This window comes from Aedes albopictus, chromosome 1, assembly GCF_035046485.1.
Source record: "Aedes albopictus strain Foshan chromosome 1, AalbF5, whole genome shotgun sequence".
Taxonomy (NCBI): Eukaryota; Metazoa; Arthropoda; class Insecta; order Diptera; family Culicidae; genus Aedes; species Aedes albopictus.
Genome location: NC_085136.1, coordinates 172353262 through 172371804, shown reverse-complemented (window position 1 = coordinate 172371804; position 18543 = coordinate 172353262). Strand labels below are relative to the sequence as shown.

The 18543-nt window shown below is 40.5% G+C and overlaps 1 protein-coding gene across 5 annotated transcripts in view; it reads left to right on the top strand.

Annotated features, from left to right (window-relative positions):
• The window catches only part of LOC134287602 (neuroendocrine convertase 2), a 100007-nt gene that overhangs the window by 12975 nt on the left and 68489 nt on the right, over window positions 1–18543 (top strand). For all 5 annotated transcript variants that reach the window (XM_062849842.1, XM_062849709.1, XM_062849925.1 and 2 more), the window contains 2 exons: window positions 3965–4072; window positions 4131–4386. In XM_062849842.1, coding sequence (XP_062705826.1) covers window positions 3965–4072; window positions 4131–4386 — 364 coding nt within the window. The remainder of the gene's footprint in view (window positions 1–3964; window positions 4073–4130; window positions 4387–18543) is intronic.

Below are 18543 nucleotides of genomic sequence, written 5' to 3'. Positions count from 1 at the left end.
GTACCATCAAACATACCCATTACATCCATCGGCTTACAATCTTTTCCGTATCCTCGGAATTTGTGGTCCACTTCTGTCGTTGCATTACGAATGGCAACACCTTGGGATTTCATTCGGTCCCACGTACCATCGTCGATGATGTTTATGTTACACCCCAAATCGATTAGAGCTTGCATCATCACTCCACCAACTTTCAACCAAATGAATTCGTCACCGTCTCCGATAGCGAATATGAAGCTCTGCATTTCCGTTTCCGGTTTGGAGTCGATCTCTTCTACAGGTATCGCCCGAATACGCTGCGAAACTTGTTTCAAAGAGCGAACCTCGCGAACTGATGGTTTGAGCTGCATCGGCTAATTCAAAACAATAACGATTTTCATTCAGGACAGAACATTTACGAACAAAACAAAACTTACCGAACCATGGGCAAGACTCTTTGCATTCGGTGTCTTACATTTCCTGGCAAAATGGCCACCTCGTTTGCAAAGATTACATTGCTTGTCGCGAGCTGGACATATGGGATCATGACCCAAATGTCCTTTCCGGCCGCATCGGAACCACTCAGTAGAGAAGCGATTCGACGACGATGCATACATACGGTTGACATCACCTGCGGCTACTGATTGGGACAACCCCGAAGGACCAGCCACCATCTGACTCGCTTGGTACTTGACGGACTGGTGGGACGCCACAATTTTGAATACATCATCCAGAGTTGGTTGGGCTCGCTGCAGTAGCTTCTCCTTCAGATCTGGTGGCGCCAAAAGCGTGATTTTGTCTATCACGCAAATATCACGACTTTCTTGCTGGGATGTACCAAAATTGCACTTGTACGCCTGTTCTCGTGCTCTCAGCATGAATTTTTCCAAATTTACTCCGCTTTCCGGCTTCAACGTCCAAAAAATATGTCTCTCCATCGACTCATGATGGTTTGGAGCGAAGTACTCGTCCAGTTTGGTTAGCGCAACAGAGAACGGATCCACAGTTTTCTCCACATCTTCAACAACGTCCGCTCCAGGAATCGTTTGGAAGATTTCCTGAACGTCAGGGCACGGTTTGGCCAGAAGAAAGAATTTCAACTTCGTTTTGTTCGTCACCTCACTTGCGGCTACGATCTAGGGGCAAGACACTGTACAAACGAGAGCACCTCTGAGAGATTCTGAGTTACTCTTTTTATCGATGATCGACGAAATATGTTGAAAGACATCCCCAAAACTGCAATTTTCATTCAGCACACGCAACACTTTGCAGTTTGACATTGGTGCCAGATCACACTTTGGCAAAAACGGCAGAAATTCTGAGGAGCTGTGAGGAATTCTGAACAACACCTCGAACACAGATTTGCTCTAGTTAGATCTGTCTTGCCCCTAGGCTACGATGTACTCGAAATTTCGCTTCCATTTCGTCCATTGACCCCTAATTTCGTTTGGGGGTAGCGATTTGAACAGAAACGGCATTTGTCCATGGTCCTAATCAAATATCATAACGTTTAAATCACACTCATCGATCTAGGCTTTCGATGCCTACCGTAAAAAATATCTCAACTGAATTATGTTTTGCAGATCCGGCATTTAAGCCTCTGTTCTCCGGCATTATCGAGCCACTGTTTTCCGGCATTTAAGCCATCGGCATTCAGGCCATACACATCATCAGTTAAGCTATTTTTTATGGTAGAGCTCGAACCAAAACAAACAAGACTTACCTCAACGCTGCAGGTACTCGGGATTAACCTCAAACTGGTGCCGGAGAATAAAAGCTGATAATTGCAATTAAAGGTCGATTTCTCTTGGTATTCCTATTCCGTCCTCGTCAGCCACTGTTGAGATCTGGTTTCGGACTAATATCAATTTTGTAGAGAAGATATTTTACTTAGAAAAACACTTTATTTCAGTAACAAATTTTGAAAACGACGTATAATCAATGGTGTAGCATTGAACACCATTGATTATACGTCGTTTTCAAAATTTGTTACTGATTTAACACGTTAGTCGAAACACCGGGCTCTGTTGTTTTTGTTATCGTCTCTCTCTCTCTCTGTCATGTCGGTATACCCGAGTAAAACGTATGGCTTACACTGAAACGAATGCACAGGGTGCAACACGCGGTACCATTACCGTCGTAAAAAAACTTCAGTGTACTCTCGCACACGATTCAGAATGCAAACATTCGTTCAATATACACTCAGAAATGAAAGTATACACGGAATTACTATTATTTACAGTCTTGCGAATAATCGCGACCATCACGAGACAATCACTTGAACCGCTTTCTGGAGTCACCCTTCCCAAGGTGATACGAACCAGCTAGCATGTCATGCCTGGAATGACAAACATGTTGTGGGTTCCACGCTTCGCAGCCTTGCAGCGATAGCAGTTGCTGAGTATGCTTCAGGCGGGTTGCTAGAATCAATCTCTCTGAGCAAAGATGCATAACGGGCGAAGTGAGAGCGTTTGCCGTAGCCAGGGCAAACTGCGTGGTGCGCTCAATGTGTGCGTTTAAACTGAGCTATGCAAAACGAATAGGATTTATGACGTAGTACCGTGCTTGTGATAATACACATGCATAGTTTTACATGCTGTTGCGCGTGCATCTGCTTGAGGCGACGGAGAGAATCATGACACTCACATGAGCCGTATCCAAGTCAGGATGATTGTAGCAAAACAAGGGTGACCGGGTGACTATGATGGGATTCTGTCTTTTCTGGTGTTAGCGACTGTAGAGAGAGCGAATCAGAAACCGCAGAGACAGGGTGATACAAGTTTGGTGTTTATCAGCTTTTTTGTGACTACAGCTGATGCTTCGCGACACTGATTATTTATGCATTTTGTATCCGCATCTCTCTCACTCTCCTTCTGTTTTCATGCTATCTGCCGTTTAGCCTGGGTTGAAGAGAAGTGTTTCGTCAACCTAGGTGAAGCACCAGATAGTATCAAAACAGAAAGAGAGTGAGAGAGATGCGGATACAAAATGCATAAATAATAGTAATTCGATGTATACTTTTATTTCTGAGTGTAGACGAGTGCACCGATGAACATAGAGTTCACTGAGCCTGAAAATGTTTAGATGTATTTAGATGTTTAGAGTAATTTAGATGTTAATTGACCAATTTATGCTTTGATTGGTTTAAAGAAATATCTCCTTGCTTAATGGCTTGCAGTCAAAAAAGCCCAAAATCGCATATTTTGCCCTATAAATTAAGGTATAGCTCAAAATTGTGACGTGCTGGAGCAAATCTGAACCCGGATTCGGATTCAGAGGTCCAAAATCTGTCAGAGACACATCAGTTTGCTCTTGAGACAAAAAATGTTGCGCTGTGTAATGTCTGACAATGCAGTACCAACCAACAAAATTGTATAATTTTCTATTTACTTTATTTTCAACGTAAGCTCTTTGAAGTTTATGAAAGGGTAGGTTTGACTTAACCAACTCTGCCCAATGCTTTTTAGAAAATGTAAATATATATGATATATCTCTTTATTGAGCTTGAGCTTAAGAGGGGCAATCAAGTTTTTATAATTAAAGTCTTGTCCTAGAAATTATCCGGTGATGAAAATTCCTTTCACATGATTGTTTACAGAGGATTTCGTGGTCTTCTGGTGAAATAATATATGTTGTCGAGAGAACGTGTTGTTGACAAAAGCTCAATCGTTTTTCTAGTATTGAGTGATATGTTATGTGTACATAACTGTTAGTAATAATTATTATTTTCCAGATTTTTCCCCGTACATATAAAAAAAAACTTGGCTTTCTATGATATCCCAACAAACATTTTTGCTGCACAAGAGTGGAACAAACAACTCTTAAGCAAACTTTAGCTTAAAAAACTGTTATTCAGCTAGTTTTGTTACATGGGATACCACCCTAAATTTTAGATACAACATTCCCTGCCACAAACACAATAGAGGAAAGCACACATCACTTTTTCTAAAAAAAAAATGATTATCTTCCATAATCCACGTTGCAGCTTGCAGGAAGCGCTGGGCGAGAGTTTCATTTCAAACATGCGGCACTACCACATGCCAGAACTCGTCGAAGTATAGCCCATATGAGGGTGTTAAAAAAGGAGGCTTTGGTGAGATTGGTCTAGAATATGTTTTCGATCATGTTGTTTCATGAACCTTATATTATAGGTAAATACTGCTGTACAACAAGTTGGTTTTAAACGTGTCAAACGAGGGTTACGTGCTGCAATTCCGTCATCATACGTAGTAGACACTTCTGATCCTAACGTAGGAAAAGCACCAACAGACCCGTACTTCCCACTGCAATGGTATTTACGAAATACAGGACAAAATGGAGGAAAACCTCGACTAGACTTGAATGTGCAAGCTGCCTGGGACCAAGGAATTACTGGAAAAAATGTAACGACTGCTATTATGGATGATGGTATGTATAACCAAACATTTTCATGGAGTCATTTTTATGAGATTAAAAATAGGCATTCCCGAAAACAGTGAAACACAAACAACGGGTCATTTCACTTTAGCGCGCACATAAAATGAAATGGCTTGGTTACTTGAGGAATCGCTTGAATATCTAACATAGACACGAGATATGATAGGGGATTTGAACTAAAGTGTACGAGGTCTATCATTTTGGTAGGGTAAAAGCACCCTTAGTGGAGGCAATTTAGCACTATTTCGACCAAAAAGCTTGTAAATGACATTTTCAATAGATGCATCATACTTAATATTGTACGTGGATTTTCTAACTGAACACGACGAATCAGAACCGTCGTTTTTGGAATCGCCGTTCCAATCGTCGTTCGATTGCAGAGCGAGACAGCAGCCAAACTGACACATCGCTTTGACATATTTAACGTAGGAGCAACACGTGCGTGAGATTTTCTCTCTCGGTTGGTGTGATTTGTTTTGATCCAATCTGACATTTATTTTACGCTGATCATGCTGCAGATGCTGCCAGATGATGGAGGAGCATAGTCGGAGGGGCGCTCCAATGCATTTTAGGAAGAGTTTGTCAAGATAAATAGTTTTCGTTATATTTTTTTTTTTGAAAAAATCTAGTATAAAAGTTCAGCATTAAACTTTTCAATGCGTGTTTCATATGTTATTTTACAGAGAATCAGTGTAGAGGTCGTTTAACGTAATAAGAACATTAACTTAGAAGTCTATATCACAATAACATTAATTCAGTTATGTGTTCAGGATTTGCCGAAAAACCTATTTTAAACGATTATTTTCCTTTTTTTTTGCTCCTTTGCACCTATAGTGGTGGGTCTCATAAGAATTCAATGGGATGTGCTACTATACGAACCAATGTTAAATTTCACCTCCATAATAAGGGACCGTGTACCTATAGTTGGTGCAAGTGATTTATTAGCCAAAACTGAAATAAACAATGGTTTTTACATTTTTCCTAGCAAATAGGAAAAACTACCGATTAACGTTTTCAGACTTTTTATTTTGTGATACCATCAGGGTACCAGATTCCGCTCATCTAACGCCAGTTTCGCAGAAAAACATCATCTGTTGAATGACTGTTAAGCCAATTCGAAATGTTTTTGCATTTTATGTTAGTTCAAACTAAGTACGATCATATACAAATCAAGACTAAAGTAGAACTTCTCATAAAAATATGATTTTATTACAGTTGGTGTGAGACGAGTTTCACGTATTTTTTTGCGTGAGCGATTATTGGAACACATGAAATTACCTACAACTTTTTTGGGCCCAATAGCCGCTCAAAAAAATTGTTAGTTTTGTTTTTAAAACTTATGTTATTTGGTAAATATTGCATAAAATGGCTTTGCTCTCATCCGATTCATGTACTTCAAGAACATCCGCGCCGAAAAGAGTGTATATATGCGTGAAAACTTAATTTTTGCAACAATGAGCGGCTATTGGGTCATGAGCGGCTACTGGTACACTGACGGTATTTTCCATTTTATTCAATTATTTCACTACAAGGAGCTACTAATAGCACCACTATTTGTACATTTATCTTAGTACAACCGCGATTTTATATGCCCGTTTACCGTGCCATGCCCCAATATCGTGTGCCTCCTAATACCGTGGTTGACCTCCTAAGGGTCAACTTCCTAAGTGTGGATGGGCAGGGGGAGGGGCTTGTACAATGTTTTATTACGTGAAATGTCGGCAAGGTATCCGGGTAGGTACCGTGATTTCGGGAGAAATTGATCACTTTTCACAGTTTTTAGCGTCTAATTTTTTAATCGTTATCGATGTGGTCAAACTCAATGCTTTAAAACAAGTACGACCACGGTTTTCATCAGTCAGCAAGGTTGAAACTTTCACTGCAAATCGTTTTATTGTAATAAATATCATTTGGAGTAAAAAAACCATAAATTTTGCTTGCGGGGTGAAATTGATCAGTCAGTAAAATATCTTTGTTAGTGCTGAAAATATGTTTTGCTCCTGAGTTAGTCATCCCAGATTGATAAAAGCTACGCAAAACTTTTACAAGTCTTCTAAATTTTTAATTATTTGTATTTAAATCCAAAGAAAACGCCTAAACGTATGCAATTTTCATACTAAATATGTGATTACTTCCGGAAAAGTACACTGAAGTTTTTTTTACGACGGTAATGGTACCGTGTTATTTCAAAAAACGTCGTAAAAAACTGCGTTATTTCAAAAACCGTCGTAAAAAACCCGCGTTATTTCAAAAAACGTCGTAAAAAAAGTCAAGTCCCTTTAGATGTGGACCTGACTATTTTACGCGTGTTTCTTGGACAGAAATGTTGTCTGTTCAATATAACTTTTTCTATAACTCTCTCAAGCTTCGAAGATATTCTTGGTATACGTGCTTCAAACGGTTGATTCACAATGATTTGATGCCCACACCAAGCATAAATTTCGTTTGAATCAACATAATGGCACACCAACCATCAAATGCTCAAGCTAAGCACATATATATGTCATTACCTCAACCTTGCTTGAGCTCGTGTTGACCGAGCCTCCTAACTGCTGTCTTCTCAGTTTTGGTTAGCAGCTAGTGGGAGCAGCGGTGGTAGTTGAAAGTGGCTACGACGATGTTGTCATATTGCCTTGATGAACGATATCCAAAGATTTTTTTTGCCGATATAGAACGTTCCTGGTATAGTGTAGATAGCGCAATATATTACAATTAAATCACATTGCACTAAAATACGACCATTATAGAATTGTTCATCCTGAATTTGAAGCTGTTGATGAATCTATAATTGCACATAACCTCATTTGACCAATTTTTGTGTTACTTGAATGAACCATCCGTAACAGTTAGTTTAACCCTCAATTTAAGGGTTAACCCTTATGTGGCCGACAGGGTACCCGGGTACCCAGCGCCCATTTAAAAAGCACGGTGTAGAAAAAAGCAAAAAAATTGTCGGACACATAACGGTTAAGATAGGTTAAGTTAAGCATAAACATGCTTGAATCTGTCATGAGAATATGCGAGCTGTCAAACCATCAACCATGAACAGTAAATAGGCTGACCAGATAGTAACTGTATCACGGGACAAATGAGCATGAATTACTACGGGACATACAAAATGTTTAAGACTGTTATTATAAATTGTTTCATATACACATTAGGGAACGATTATGTTCCAAAAATTCTCAGATATACAAAATCGTGTGCTCATGTAAAAGCAAATTACATAAGAAAAGATACCTGCGAGTGTAAACAATGTTTTGAGACCACTAAGTTATTCAGCTGGCAACACCACATTTCAGTAACCAATTTTTCGTATTTTAAGTCTGATATCCCTAATCATATAAAAAGTGTTGATGTCATCAAAGCTTCCGATAAATCACGTTATTGGAATGATTATTTTGTTTAACTTTAACTGACAAGACCTGATAATTTCCTTTGAATAAGATTCGTTGACTTAGAAAAAATGAAGAAATAAACTTTTTTTCCTAGAATTGCTGAAGAATGTATAGGGTTTATTCTAATGTTATACAAAATTATGGCTCAACACTTCACGAAAGTATGAAAAATCTATTAAACTGTGAATTTTAACATGTGAATCTTAGGTAATATTTCTGATACTTTAAATAATCAATATTTAACTCGAAATTTTAACAGGTTAAATCTTAACTTCTTAATCAAAAAATATCTGTTTCATTGAAAAGAGTAATGATAGGAAAATATTTCGAAACATCATCATAATAAGTTATACCTAACTTTTTTTAACACTTAGATGCTCGTTTTCCGAAAAGGGACATTTTGAGCTTTTCCCACAATACGACGGGACAACCCTAAAAAGTCATAAAAACGATACTGTCCCGTTGAATACGGGACGTATAGTCAGCCTAACATTAAATATTGTTGATTTAAGCATAATATGATTGAGTCAACCATATTACATGTTCTAACTGACTGACTGAACTGAATTTTGATCATTTAAACCTTCTCGCTTCTGATATGCTTCGTCCAATGGTAATATGCGTAGTACAATCTAAAAAAGCGACCCAAGTAACCACACGTTTACTCTTCACACTTACTCCGACACTTACGTCGACTTTTTCCGCTTACACCACTGCGCCTGCTAGATGAATCTTTTTCGTCAGCAATCTGCATTAGTAGGTCGTATCGCTGCTTCATATACTCCTGCTCTTCATCCAGCTGCTTCAATTTGGCTGCTTCTTCCGAACGCAACTTACTCAGCCTACGTTGTTCCTCCAGATGCTGCAAGCTGAGTTGCAATCGTTGAGATGCACGACTACTGCTTTTACTCACTGAAGATTCATTAAACGACACTCCCGATTTCGATGTTACATCGGTGCCGTCCCAATCGGCTAGACAGTCACAGCACTTCCAACTTTTATCCGTGATTGACTGATTCACACCCGCGCACTGAAAATGTACCCACGATTTGCACACATCGCAACAGACCCAATTATCATACCCCAATATTTGATTGCATTTTCTTGCATGGGTTATCAATTCCCCCCGTGTTGGTAACATTCTTGCTCTTTTTCGGCATTATTTTATCAAACTGCTCTAGCTCAACTGTCTACCCAAAAAGCTTACTAAACTGCCAAACTGCACGGGCCACTACTGTGGTGCGGGATCCGAGATAGTAGCAAAAAGAAAACTGTATACTGACTTGTTTTCCTGCAATCGAACCACCGGAGGCGACGACGACGGCGGCGGCGGTGTGATGTTGATGGTCTTCAATCGTGGGTCGTTCAGGCGGCGGACGTCTTCCCGTCTGTTCTCCTCGGCAGGGACCAGCGATGGGCAACAATCATCCAACTTCGGATGAAATTTTTTGTAGAATGTTCCCGATCGTCAGAACAAACACCGTTCTTTCAGTTGCATACTAAGCAGCTACAAAGCTGTAATTTATTGAATTCAGTTAATTAAACATTGGTTGGTGGTCAGTTAACAGTTAGAAGTACAATTACTCACAATTTCAGTATTTTTCTGTCACTTTTCTGGCTGTCGGTTGTCGGGAGAACGTGGGTTTTACAATCTGTACAAATTACATTGTTCATTTAATTTCAGGTTATAAATACGGACTCGATACTGACTAGCAAATTTGGACTGAACAAAACGTACCTTGACGGACTGAAATTTCTTCTTACTGTGCGGTGCTGACAGTAGCCGGAAAACTTATACAATTTATTACTACAGTTAAAGGAATAAATTCAATATAATTATTCTAACAACTAGTTCACAAACTTACTGCAAATACTCAAATAATCCACTTAGAGTGTCACTAAAGCACTTCGAATGCTGACTCACTGTGTACAAAGCGAAATCTGAATCTATTCTTCTCTGTTCTGTCTGCTGCTGTCCGATCTGTCAGTTCACTCGGCGACAGCCGCTCAGTTACGAGGGAACGGACGGTGGTTTAACCATCGTTTCGCGGTCAACAGTGTTGCCGGTAACAGTACATTTTATTGTTTGAAACCAGACGTGTACCATACAATGTATGGTATATTAAAGCCCACGTATCAGAATTTAGAACAATTCATTTACAATAAAATGTATGGTTTTGAAAAAATATATATATGGAGAAAAATATTTTTTTATATTGTTATGCTACTTAACAACCCGTATAGTATATTGTAAAAATCTTATTTGCAATTTACTGTATGGTGTCTACTAGGGTGGCCCACACTTATATGGAAAACAAAAATTTCGAAAAACGCCATGTCTTACCTCCTAAATCAGTTGTTTTGGACTTCCATAAGCTACGTTCAAAATTTGAGCAAAATCGGTTGAGCCTAAGGGGGCGCTCAAAACGCTGGAAGTTTGTATGGGAAAACTTGGCCAAATCTATGCAGAAATTTTAGGTTTTCGAATTTTGCCGCTAGGTGGCGCTGTAAACGTTCAATATATAAACCCTTTGGTATTATTGTAGGTGACTATATGCCAAAGAACTTTGTCAAAGACCGTGAATCACAGCCGTCGGATCACTTCACGGTCTTTGACAAAGTTGTTTGGTATATAGTCACCTACACTCAGAAGAAAAAACATATTAAATTTTAAAGTTCTGCACTTAGATTGTGACCAGTTGCTTTTACACTTGGAAAATAAGTGCAACGCTATCAAATCTTTGCCGATTCAATCATGATATAATTCATGTGCGTCGCTATTGATTTTCAATCGTTCAGTGCATAGTTTTCAATATGACAAATAATAACACGATTTACACGTGGAATTAGCTTCACAATGTAAATAAATCCAAATTTCGCATAGTCTACGCATAGTCTATTTTTACAGTGTTGTCTATTGTAAAATTATGGTTCTAAATAGTACTGTTACAATACAACGTTCGGTTTTTCTACTGTATTTTTTATTCGGGCATTCATTCCTTGGCACGGTAAGCATGAAGCCGCATAACACCATGGATTAGGGATCACCTGTTTAGTGGACTCTTACCACTGGATCAGGCGATTCGTAGTGTTATTCTTAGCCAATTGAGACAACCGCTACCGACACTACACAGCTATCTAGGCTGATCGGGAAAAGAAGTTAACATTGATGGTCAACTTCCAAACGAGCCCGAACAGCCCGAAACCAACATTGAAATCAACAGTGTTGAGGTTAGGATACCTTAAAGTGTGTATGACTAACGATGGCTTCACGGGGAGTTATTTCGAAATCACAGCTTCGAAGAAATCACATTTTATGAATCCAGGCTGGTCATATACTATATTTTGAAACAATTTTAGAATGATTTATCCTGGTATTGCAACTAGCCGACCGAAAATCCCGTACATCAAGTATCAGGTATCAGTAGGTCGGCTCTAGAGGCACGTTCTCCTCCATTCGGGGAATTTGTGCCATCGCCATGAACACGAGCCTATTCATCATTTACCTGATGGAGAAGGGAAGGAAAAAGGATAGGACATGGGAAAGGACAGGTAAGGGAATAGGATCGTCATACTCGCAAAAGCGTACCACTATGGGTTCACATAGCGTCCTGAAAAGGACACTGTAATAACGCATAAGCGTGCCACAATGGGTTCGAACAGCGCCCTGAAAAGGGCACTGTGATAATGCATAAAGCGTAAAGAGAGCCTATAGCTCTTTACCACAGCGGATCAAGAACAACAGAACGTCCTGAAGATTCAGGTTTCTGAAGTCAGTTTCACTTAATAAGTGTTTCCCGAGTACTCGGAAACGCAATTGTGCAAAAACTGGACAGTTACATATTAAATGATACGAAGTTCCATAATCGGATTCACAGCTATCACATGCAAATGAATCAGCTTGTTGAATATTCGCCATGTGATAACTGAGTCGGCAGTGACCGTCAATGCTTTGACCAGCATGCTGCAATTCTGCTTTGACAGATTTGTTAGATACTTTGCCACCCCTAGAGATGGCTCAGTACAATACAATTTTGTTTGACGACATGACTCCAAACTATTCCAGTATTGTTTGTGCTGAGTGGCAGCCCAGGTGTCAATCCGAAGCTTCACCCAACACTTGGATACCGGAATAGCTGGCTCAGGGCCAATGAAGTCATGTGATGCTCCAGTGCAAGCTAACTCATCAGCCAATTCATTTCCAGCGATGGAAGAATGGCCAGGTACCCATACAAGGTGAACAGCGTTTGCTGAATTTAGCTCCTCAATTTGAGTTCGACAAGCGATAACTATCTTCGACCTGGAGTTGGCCGAAGCAAGTGCTTTAATAGCAGCCTGGTTATCTGAACAGAAGTATATTACTTTGCCCATTACGTGCTGCTGAAGTGCTGATTGCACTCCGCACATAAGAGCAAAGATTTCGGCCTGGAAAACGGTGCAGTGTCTGCCAAGTGAATAAGACTGATACAGCCTTAGCTCACGAGAATAAACACCAGCACCTGCTCGACCTTCGAGAAGGGAGCCATCAGTGTAACATACGATGCCGTCTGAAATACTTCTCTCCAGATAACCAGATGTCCACTCTTCCCGGGAAGGGAATTTCGTGGAAAATGTCCTATATGGAAAATTACAAGCAATTGTAAGATCACTTGGAGCAAGGACAACTTTGTCCCAATTCACCAAAAGTGGAAACAACGAGGTGTGTGTTGAACTGCGGTTCACAGGAGTTTCCTCTAGTAAACCGAGTACCCATAGGCGGTAAGTGCAAGAAAGTGCTTTTTGTTTAAGATGAATGTGTAGTGGGGCAACGTCAAAGAGAACTTCGAGCGCTGCCGTGGGAGTTGAAGAGAACGCTCCAGACATCGCCATTAAGCACATCCTTTGGAGATGGCCTAACTTTGATTGGACCGTTCTCACTTCGCCCTTTTGCCACCACACAAGGCATCCATAGGCCAATATTGGCCGAACAACAGTTGTGTAGATCCATTTGATATACTTGGGTTTTAGACCCCAAGTTGTACCAAAGGTTCGCCGGCATTGCCCGAAGGCCATACAAGCTTTCTTGATTCTGCTTGGAATCAAGAATGACTCCAACGTACTTTACCTGTTCAGTCACATTGATTTCAGAATCAAAGAGACGTAAAGTTCGAACACCATTACGGTTTCGCTTTTCCGTGAAAAGAACAATAGATGTTTTACTCGGATTTACCGAAAGGCCATATTGGCGACAACAACCCTCAACTACCTGAAGAGCGTTTTGCATCAGGTCGAAAAGGGTGCTGATGCACATACCGACTAACAATGTTAGGTAGTCGTCGGCAAAACCATAAGTAGGAAAACCGCTATTATTGAGTTGCCTCAATAGCGTATCTGCTACAAGATTCCATAAAAGTGGTGATAAGACTCCCCCTTGGGGGCATCCACAAACACTCAATTTCCTAATCGCCGCTTGACGCAATTTCGAGAAGAGATGTCGGTTTTTGAGCATTTGGTGAATCCACTTGGAAATCATTGGAGATATACCATGACCCCGTGCGGCTTCCAATATGGCATCGAAAGAAACGTTGTCAAAGGCACCCTCGATATCTAAGAAAACACCCAAGCAGGATTGCTTTTGAGCGAATGCCTTCTCGATATCGTAAACAACTTTGTGTAAAAGAGTCACAGTGGACTTTCCAGATTGGTAAGCATGTTGGTTCACATGAAGAGGCACATTGGCCAGATGAACATCACGGATGTGATGATCGACTATGCGTTCTAAGCATTTCAGAAGAAAAGAGGTCAAACTGATGGGTCTGAAGCTCTTTGCTTCTTCATACGACGCGCGACCCACTTTCGGAATAAACTTCACAGTAATATCCCGCCAGGATTTGGGAATATACCCTGTAGCAAAACTGCAAACAAGTAGTTGTTTCAAAACATGTTTGAAATGATCAAATCCCTTCTGAAGCAAAATAGGATAAATCCCATCTGCCCCAGGAGATTTGAAAGGAGCAAAGCTATTAAGTGCCCATTCAATCGATTCTAAAGTTTTGATACTCCGAGCCGAAGCTAAAGAATCATAACTACAAGAAAAGACATCAGGTTCATCCGAAGATGTAATATCCACACATCCGGGGAAGTGTGTACTGAATAAACATTCTAAAACTTCCTCATCAGAGGAAGTGAAATCACCATTTGGCAAACGAAGTTCGTTCACTTGAAAATCCTTAGATTTTGCAAGGATTTTGTTCAATCGACTGGCTTCACTCAGACTGGAAACATTTGTACAAAGGTTTTTCCAGCCGGATCGTTCAGCAGACCGAAGAGCTTTCTGGTAGGCCTTGCGAGCCGACCTGAAAGCCTCCGATCCAGCCGAACGTCGTCTGTTCCAACTCTTTCTACATTGTTTCCTGAGCTTCGCCAGATCGGAGTTCCACCAAGGGATTTCTCTCGTGGTCTTCACAGACCGCAGAGGGCAGGCTTCTTCAAAAGCTTCCATGATGAAGGCCGTTGTAGTATCAACGGCATCATCTAAATCACTTGGAGTGTCAATTGATGGTGAGTATCCATGAAATTTGGCTGCAACCAAATCGGTAAAGAGATCCCAGTTGGTTGACCGGGGATTCCTGGAACGCAAAGTTTGCGAAGTAACATTCACATGTTCAAACAAGATGTAACGATGGTCAGATAAAGATTCTTCATCTGACACATGCCAATTGGTCAGCTCATGACTAATTCTGCTAGAGCAAAGCGTTATGTCTAACACTTCCTCTCTACCAGATACCATGAAGGTTGGGCGGTTGCCTATGTTAAGTAATCCAAGATCTGTACTACTTAAGTATTCCATCAAAATGGAGCCTCTCAAATTGATGTCTGAGCTGCCCCAGATTATATGGTGAGCATTAGCATCACTACCAACAATTAGCGGAAGGCCTTTTGAAGTGCAGTATGCAATGACTTGCTTGAAAGCATCCGTAGGGAATGGTTCATCATGCGGTAAATAAACCGAACAATAAACGTATTTCCTGTTGAGGTTTCCAACAGATGAGTGTAGCAACGATTGCGTTGTTGACAAGCATACATGCTCGAGGCATGACACGTGAGTTTGCCATTTCATTTTTACTGAAAGTAGCAAACACCGGATTCACAAGGTTTCCTAAATAGAAATTCACCTTACGAAAGTAAGGTTCTTGGACTAACGCCACTTGGGCTGTACCATTTTGCATAAGTCTACAAAGATTGATCGTTGCTGTTCTTTTGTGCTGAAGATTGATCTGAGCTATCCTAACCGTAGCCACTACCCAAACTAGGCAAGATTAAACTCTTAACAATCACAGCACAAAAAAGAACAGCAACAATAAAGCCAGATCGGTATCGATTTGAGTGCGCCAAAGGCGAGGATTCACAGAATACACTGTGTAAAACGCATAATGTGAAACCATATAGGTGAAAATCTAAACTAATTAATAACATCTTCATAATCCCGCCCTTATTCAGCCTCAAGTATGAGATTGAAGAAGGGCAGCTGATTGTCTCGGAGAAACACAAGGTCCACCGCGCTATTGCTCCGGTTAGCACAGTAAGGGCAACATACTGTGGAGGGTGCCCTGGTACTCCACAGGCTCCGTTTGCGATTAGGTTTTTATAAGACCCCCCTAACCATTCATTCCTAGGCACGGTAAGCGTAAAGCCGCATAACACCATGAATTAGGGGTCACCGGATTAGTGGATTCCTACCACTGGAACAGGCGGTCCGTAGTGCTATTCTTAGCCAGTTGAACTAACCGCTACCGACACTACACAGCTATCTAGGCTGATCGGGAAAAGAAGTTAATATTGGTGATCAACTTCATACGGGCCCGAAAAGCCCAATTTTATCAATCACATTTTATGAATCCAGGCTGGTCATATACTATATTTTGAAACAATTTTAGAATGATTTATCCTGGTATTGCAACTAGCCGACCGAAAATCCCGTACATTGTATTGTATAAAAGCGTGGACATGGAATCCCGGATTTTCCGGCTTCCCAATGATCGGACCGGCCCAACCAAATATTACGGGCTGTTCGGGCTCTAAAGAAGTTGATCATCAATATTAATTTCTATTCCCGATCAGCCTAGATAGCCGTGTAGTGGCGGTAGCAGTTCCCTCAACTGGCTAAGAATATCACTACGGATTGCCTAATCCGGTGGTAAAAATCCACCAAACAAGCGACCCCTAATTCATGGTGTTAAGCGTACCGTGCCTAGGAATGAATGGTTAGGGGGGTCTAATAAAAACTTAACCGCGAACGGAGCCTGTGGAGTACCAGGGCACCCTCCACAGTATGTTGCCCTTACTGTGTTAAACGGAGCAATGACGCAGTGGACCTTATTTGTCTCCGGGATAATCGGCCACTTTTCTTACGTCTCAATTCCGAGGCTTAATAAAAGTGGGTAAATGATTTTTTTTATGGCAGGAATTAAGTTCGTACAGGTAAACCTTCATCACGCAAAAGGTGCTTCTGCTGTGTTGAGTCGAAGGTTTAAAAAAGAAGGACTGGAAGTGGCGCTTATTCAAGAGCCATGGTCCAATAAACGAAAGATTCTTGGAGTTCTGACACAAAATAGTAAACTATTTTATGATGAGCAACAAGAACCGCTGTCTTAGTACGCAAAACGTTAAAATGCTATCCTATTACAGAGTTTATCAGAAAGGACATTGTTGCGGTCATGGTAGAGGTACCAACCACTAGGGGTAAAACTGAGATCGCTGTGGCTTCAGCTTACTTTCCTGGTGATGTTCCTGAGGTACCTCCTCCTGAGATCGCATCATTTGTTCAATTCTGTAAAGAAAACAACAAATCGTTTATCATTGGCTGTGACGCCAATGCGCATCACACGGTTTGGGGTAGTACGGATATTAACAGTCGAGGTGAGTCACTATTAGAATATCTGTCTTCCAACAATATAGACATTTGCAATAATGGTGATAAACCTACTTTCTCAAATGTAATCAGACAAGAGGTCTTGGATCTAACACTGTGCAATGCTGCAATCTTTGACAAGATCACAAACTGGCACGTGTCAGATGAGATTTCTCTATCTGATCATAAACACATAATCTTCAATTGGAGTGGTGGAGATTATTCTAGAACCGCATTTAGAAATCCCAGGAGGACAAACTGGGATCAATATGTAGAATTGTTGAATACGCATTCATTTACAATGGGAGAAACTATTGATTCAACCCAAAAGTTGGAATCATTTTCTCAAAGGGTAAATGAAAGTATCATCAATTCCTTTAACAGAAGTTGTCCCACCATACAATCGTCTTCTACTAGAGACGTGCCATGGTGGAACTTTAAACTGGATCGCCTTAGAAAATTTTCTCGTAAAATGTTCAATAGAGCGAAACAAACGGGAGATTGGACTCAGTACAGGAAAGCCCTGACTGAGTACAATAACGAAATACGAAAATCTAAAAGAAAGTCTTGGATGCTGACATGTGAAAACATAAACAGCTCTCCTGTAGTTGCAAGACTACAGAAAACGCTTGCAAAAGATCATTCAAATGAATTGGGAAACCTGAAGCGCGACGATGGAGCTTTTACCAAAACTCCTCGTGAAACTTTGGATTTAATGATGGAAACCCATTTTCCGGGTTCGGTTCTAAGTGTGGATTCTAATGATACTATATCTCTGGAAGGTGAAGGATGTCCTAGTTTAAACTCTTCGGAGTCAACTAGTACAATAAACACCGCCTCAGAATTAGCTGATGAAATCTTCACGAAGGCCAGAGTGGAAAATGCAATTAGATCTTTTCAGCCTTTTAAATCTGCAGGAGTTGATGGAATATTTCCAGCACTGATTCAAAATGGAGAAGCGGTGTTGGTTCCATCACTAATTGAGATGTTCAAGGCTAGTTTAAGATTTAATTACGTTCCATCAAAATGGAGACTTGTAAAAGTTATCTTTATACCAAAAAAGGGGAAGCGAGACAAGACGCATCCCAAAGCATACAGGCCAATTAGTCTTTCTTCAGTTTTGTTGAAGACTATGGAAAAGGTTTTAAAGGATTTTATTAATTCTTCTTACATAAAAGAGTATCCCCTATCTGACTTCCAGTTTGCTTATCAATCTGGTAAGTCAACGGTTACGGCACTTCATTCGCTAGTAACAAAGGTGGAAAAAACGTTTTCAGCAAAAGAAATAGCTCTATGCGCCTTTTTAGACATAGAAGGAGCATTTGATTATGCCTCCTATTCATCTATGAAGCGTGCCATGGAGAACAAAAACTTCGACCAATGTATCATACATTGGATTGATACTGTGCTTGCAAAAAGAGAAATCACCTCTGAGCTGGGAAGTTCTTCTATAACAGTAAGGGCAACGAAAGGTTGCCCTCAAGGAGGAGTCCTCTCACCACTAATGTGGTCCTTAGTTGTAGACGATCTTCTAAGAAGCTTGAAGGAAAAAGGTTTCGAAGTTGTGGGCTTTGCAGACGATATAGTCATAATAGTGAGAGGAAAGTATGACGAAACTGTTTCGGAGAGAATGCAAAGGGCTCTAAACTATACACATTCATGGTGTATTAAGGAGGGCCTTAGCATCAACCCGTCAAAAGTCGTAATTGTCCCTTTCACTAGGAGAAGGAAGATCAACCTTAAAGCTTTTCGGCTTGGAGGGATACAAATTCATCCTAGTGATCGAGTCAAATACTTAGGTTTGATACTGGATGCTAAACTGAACTGGAATGCTCAAATTGAGTCCGTGATCGGTAAGGC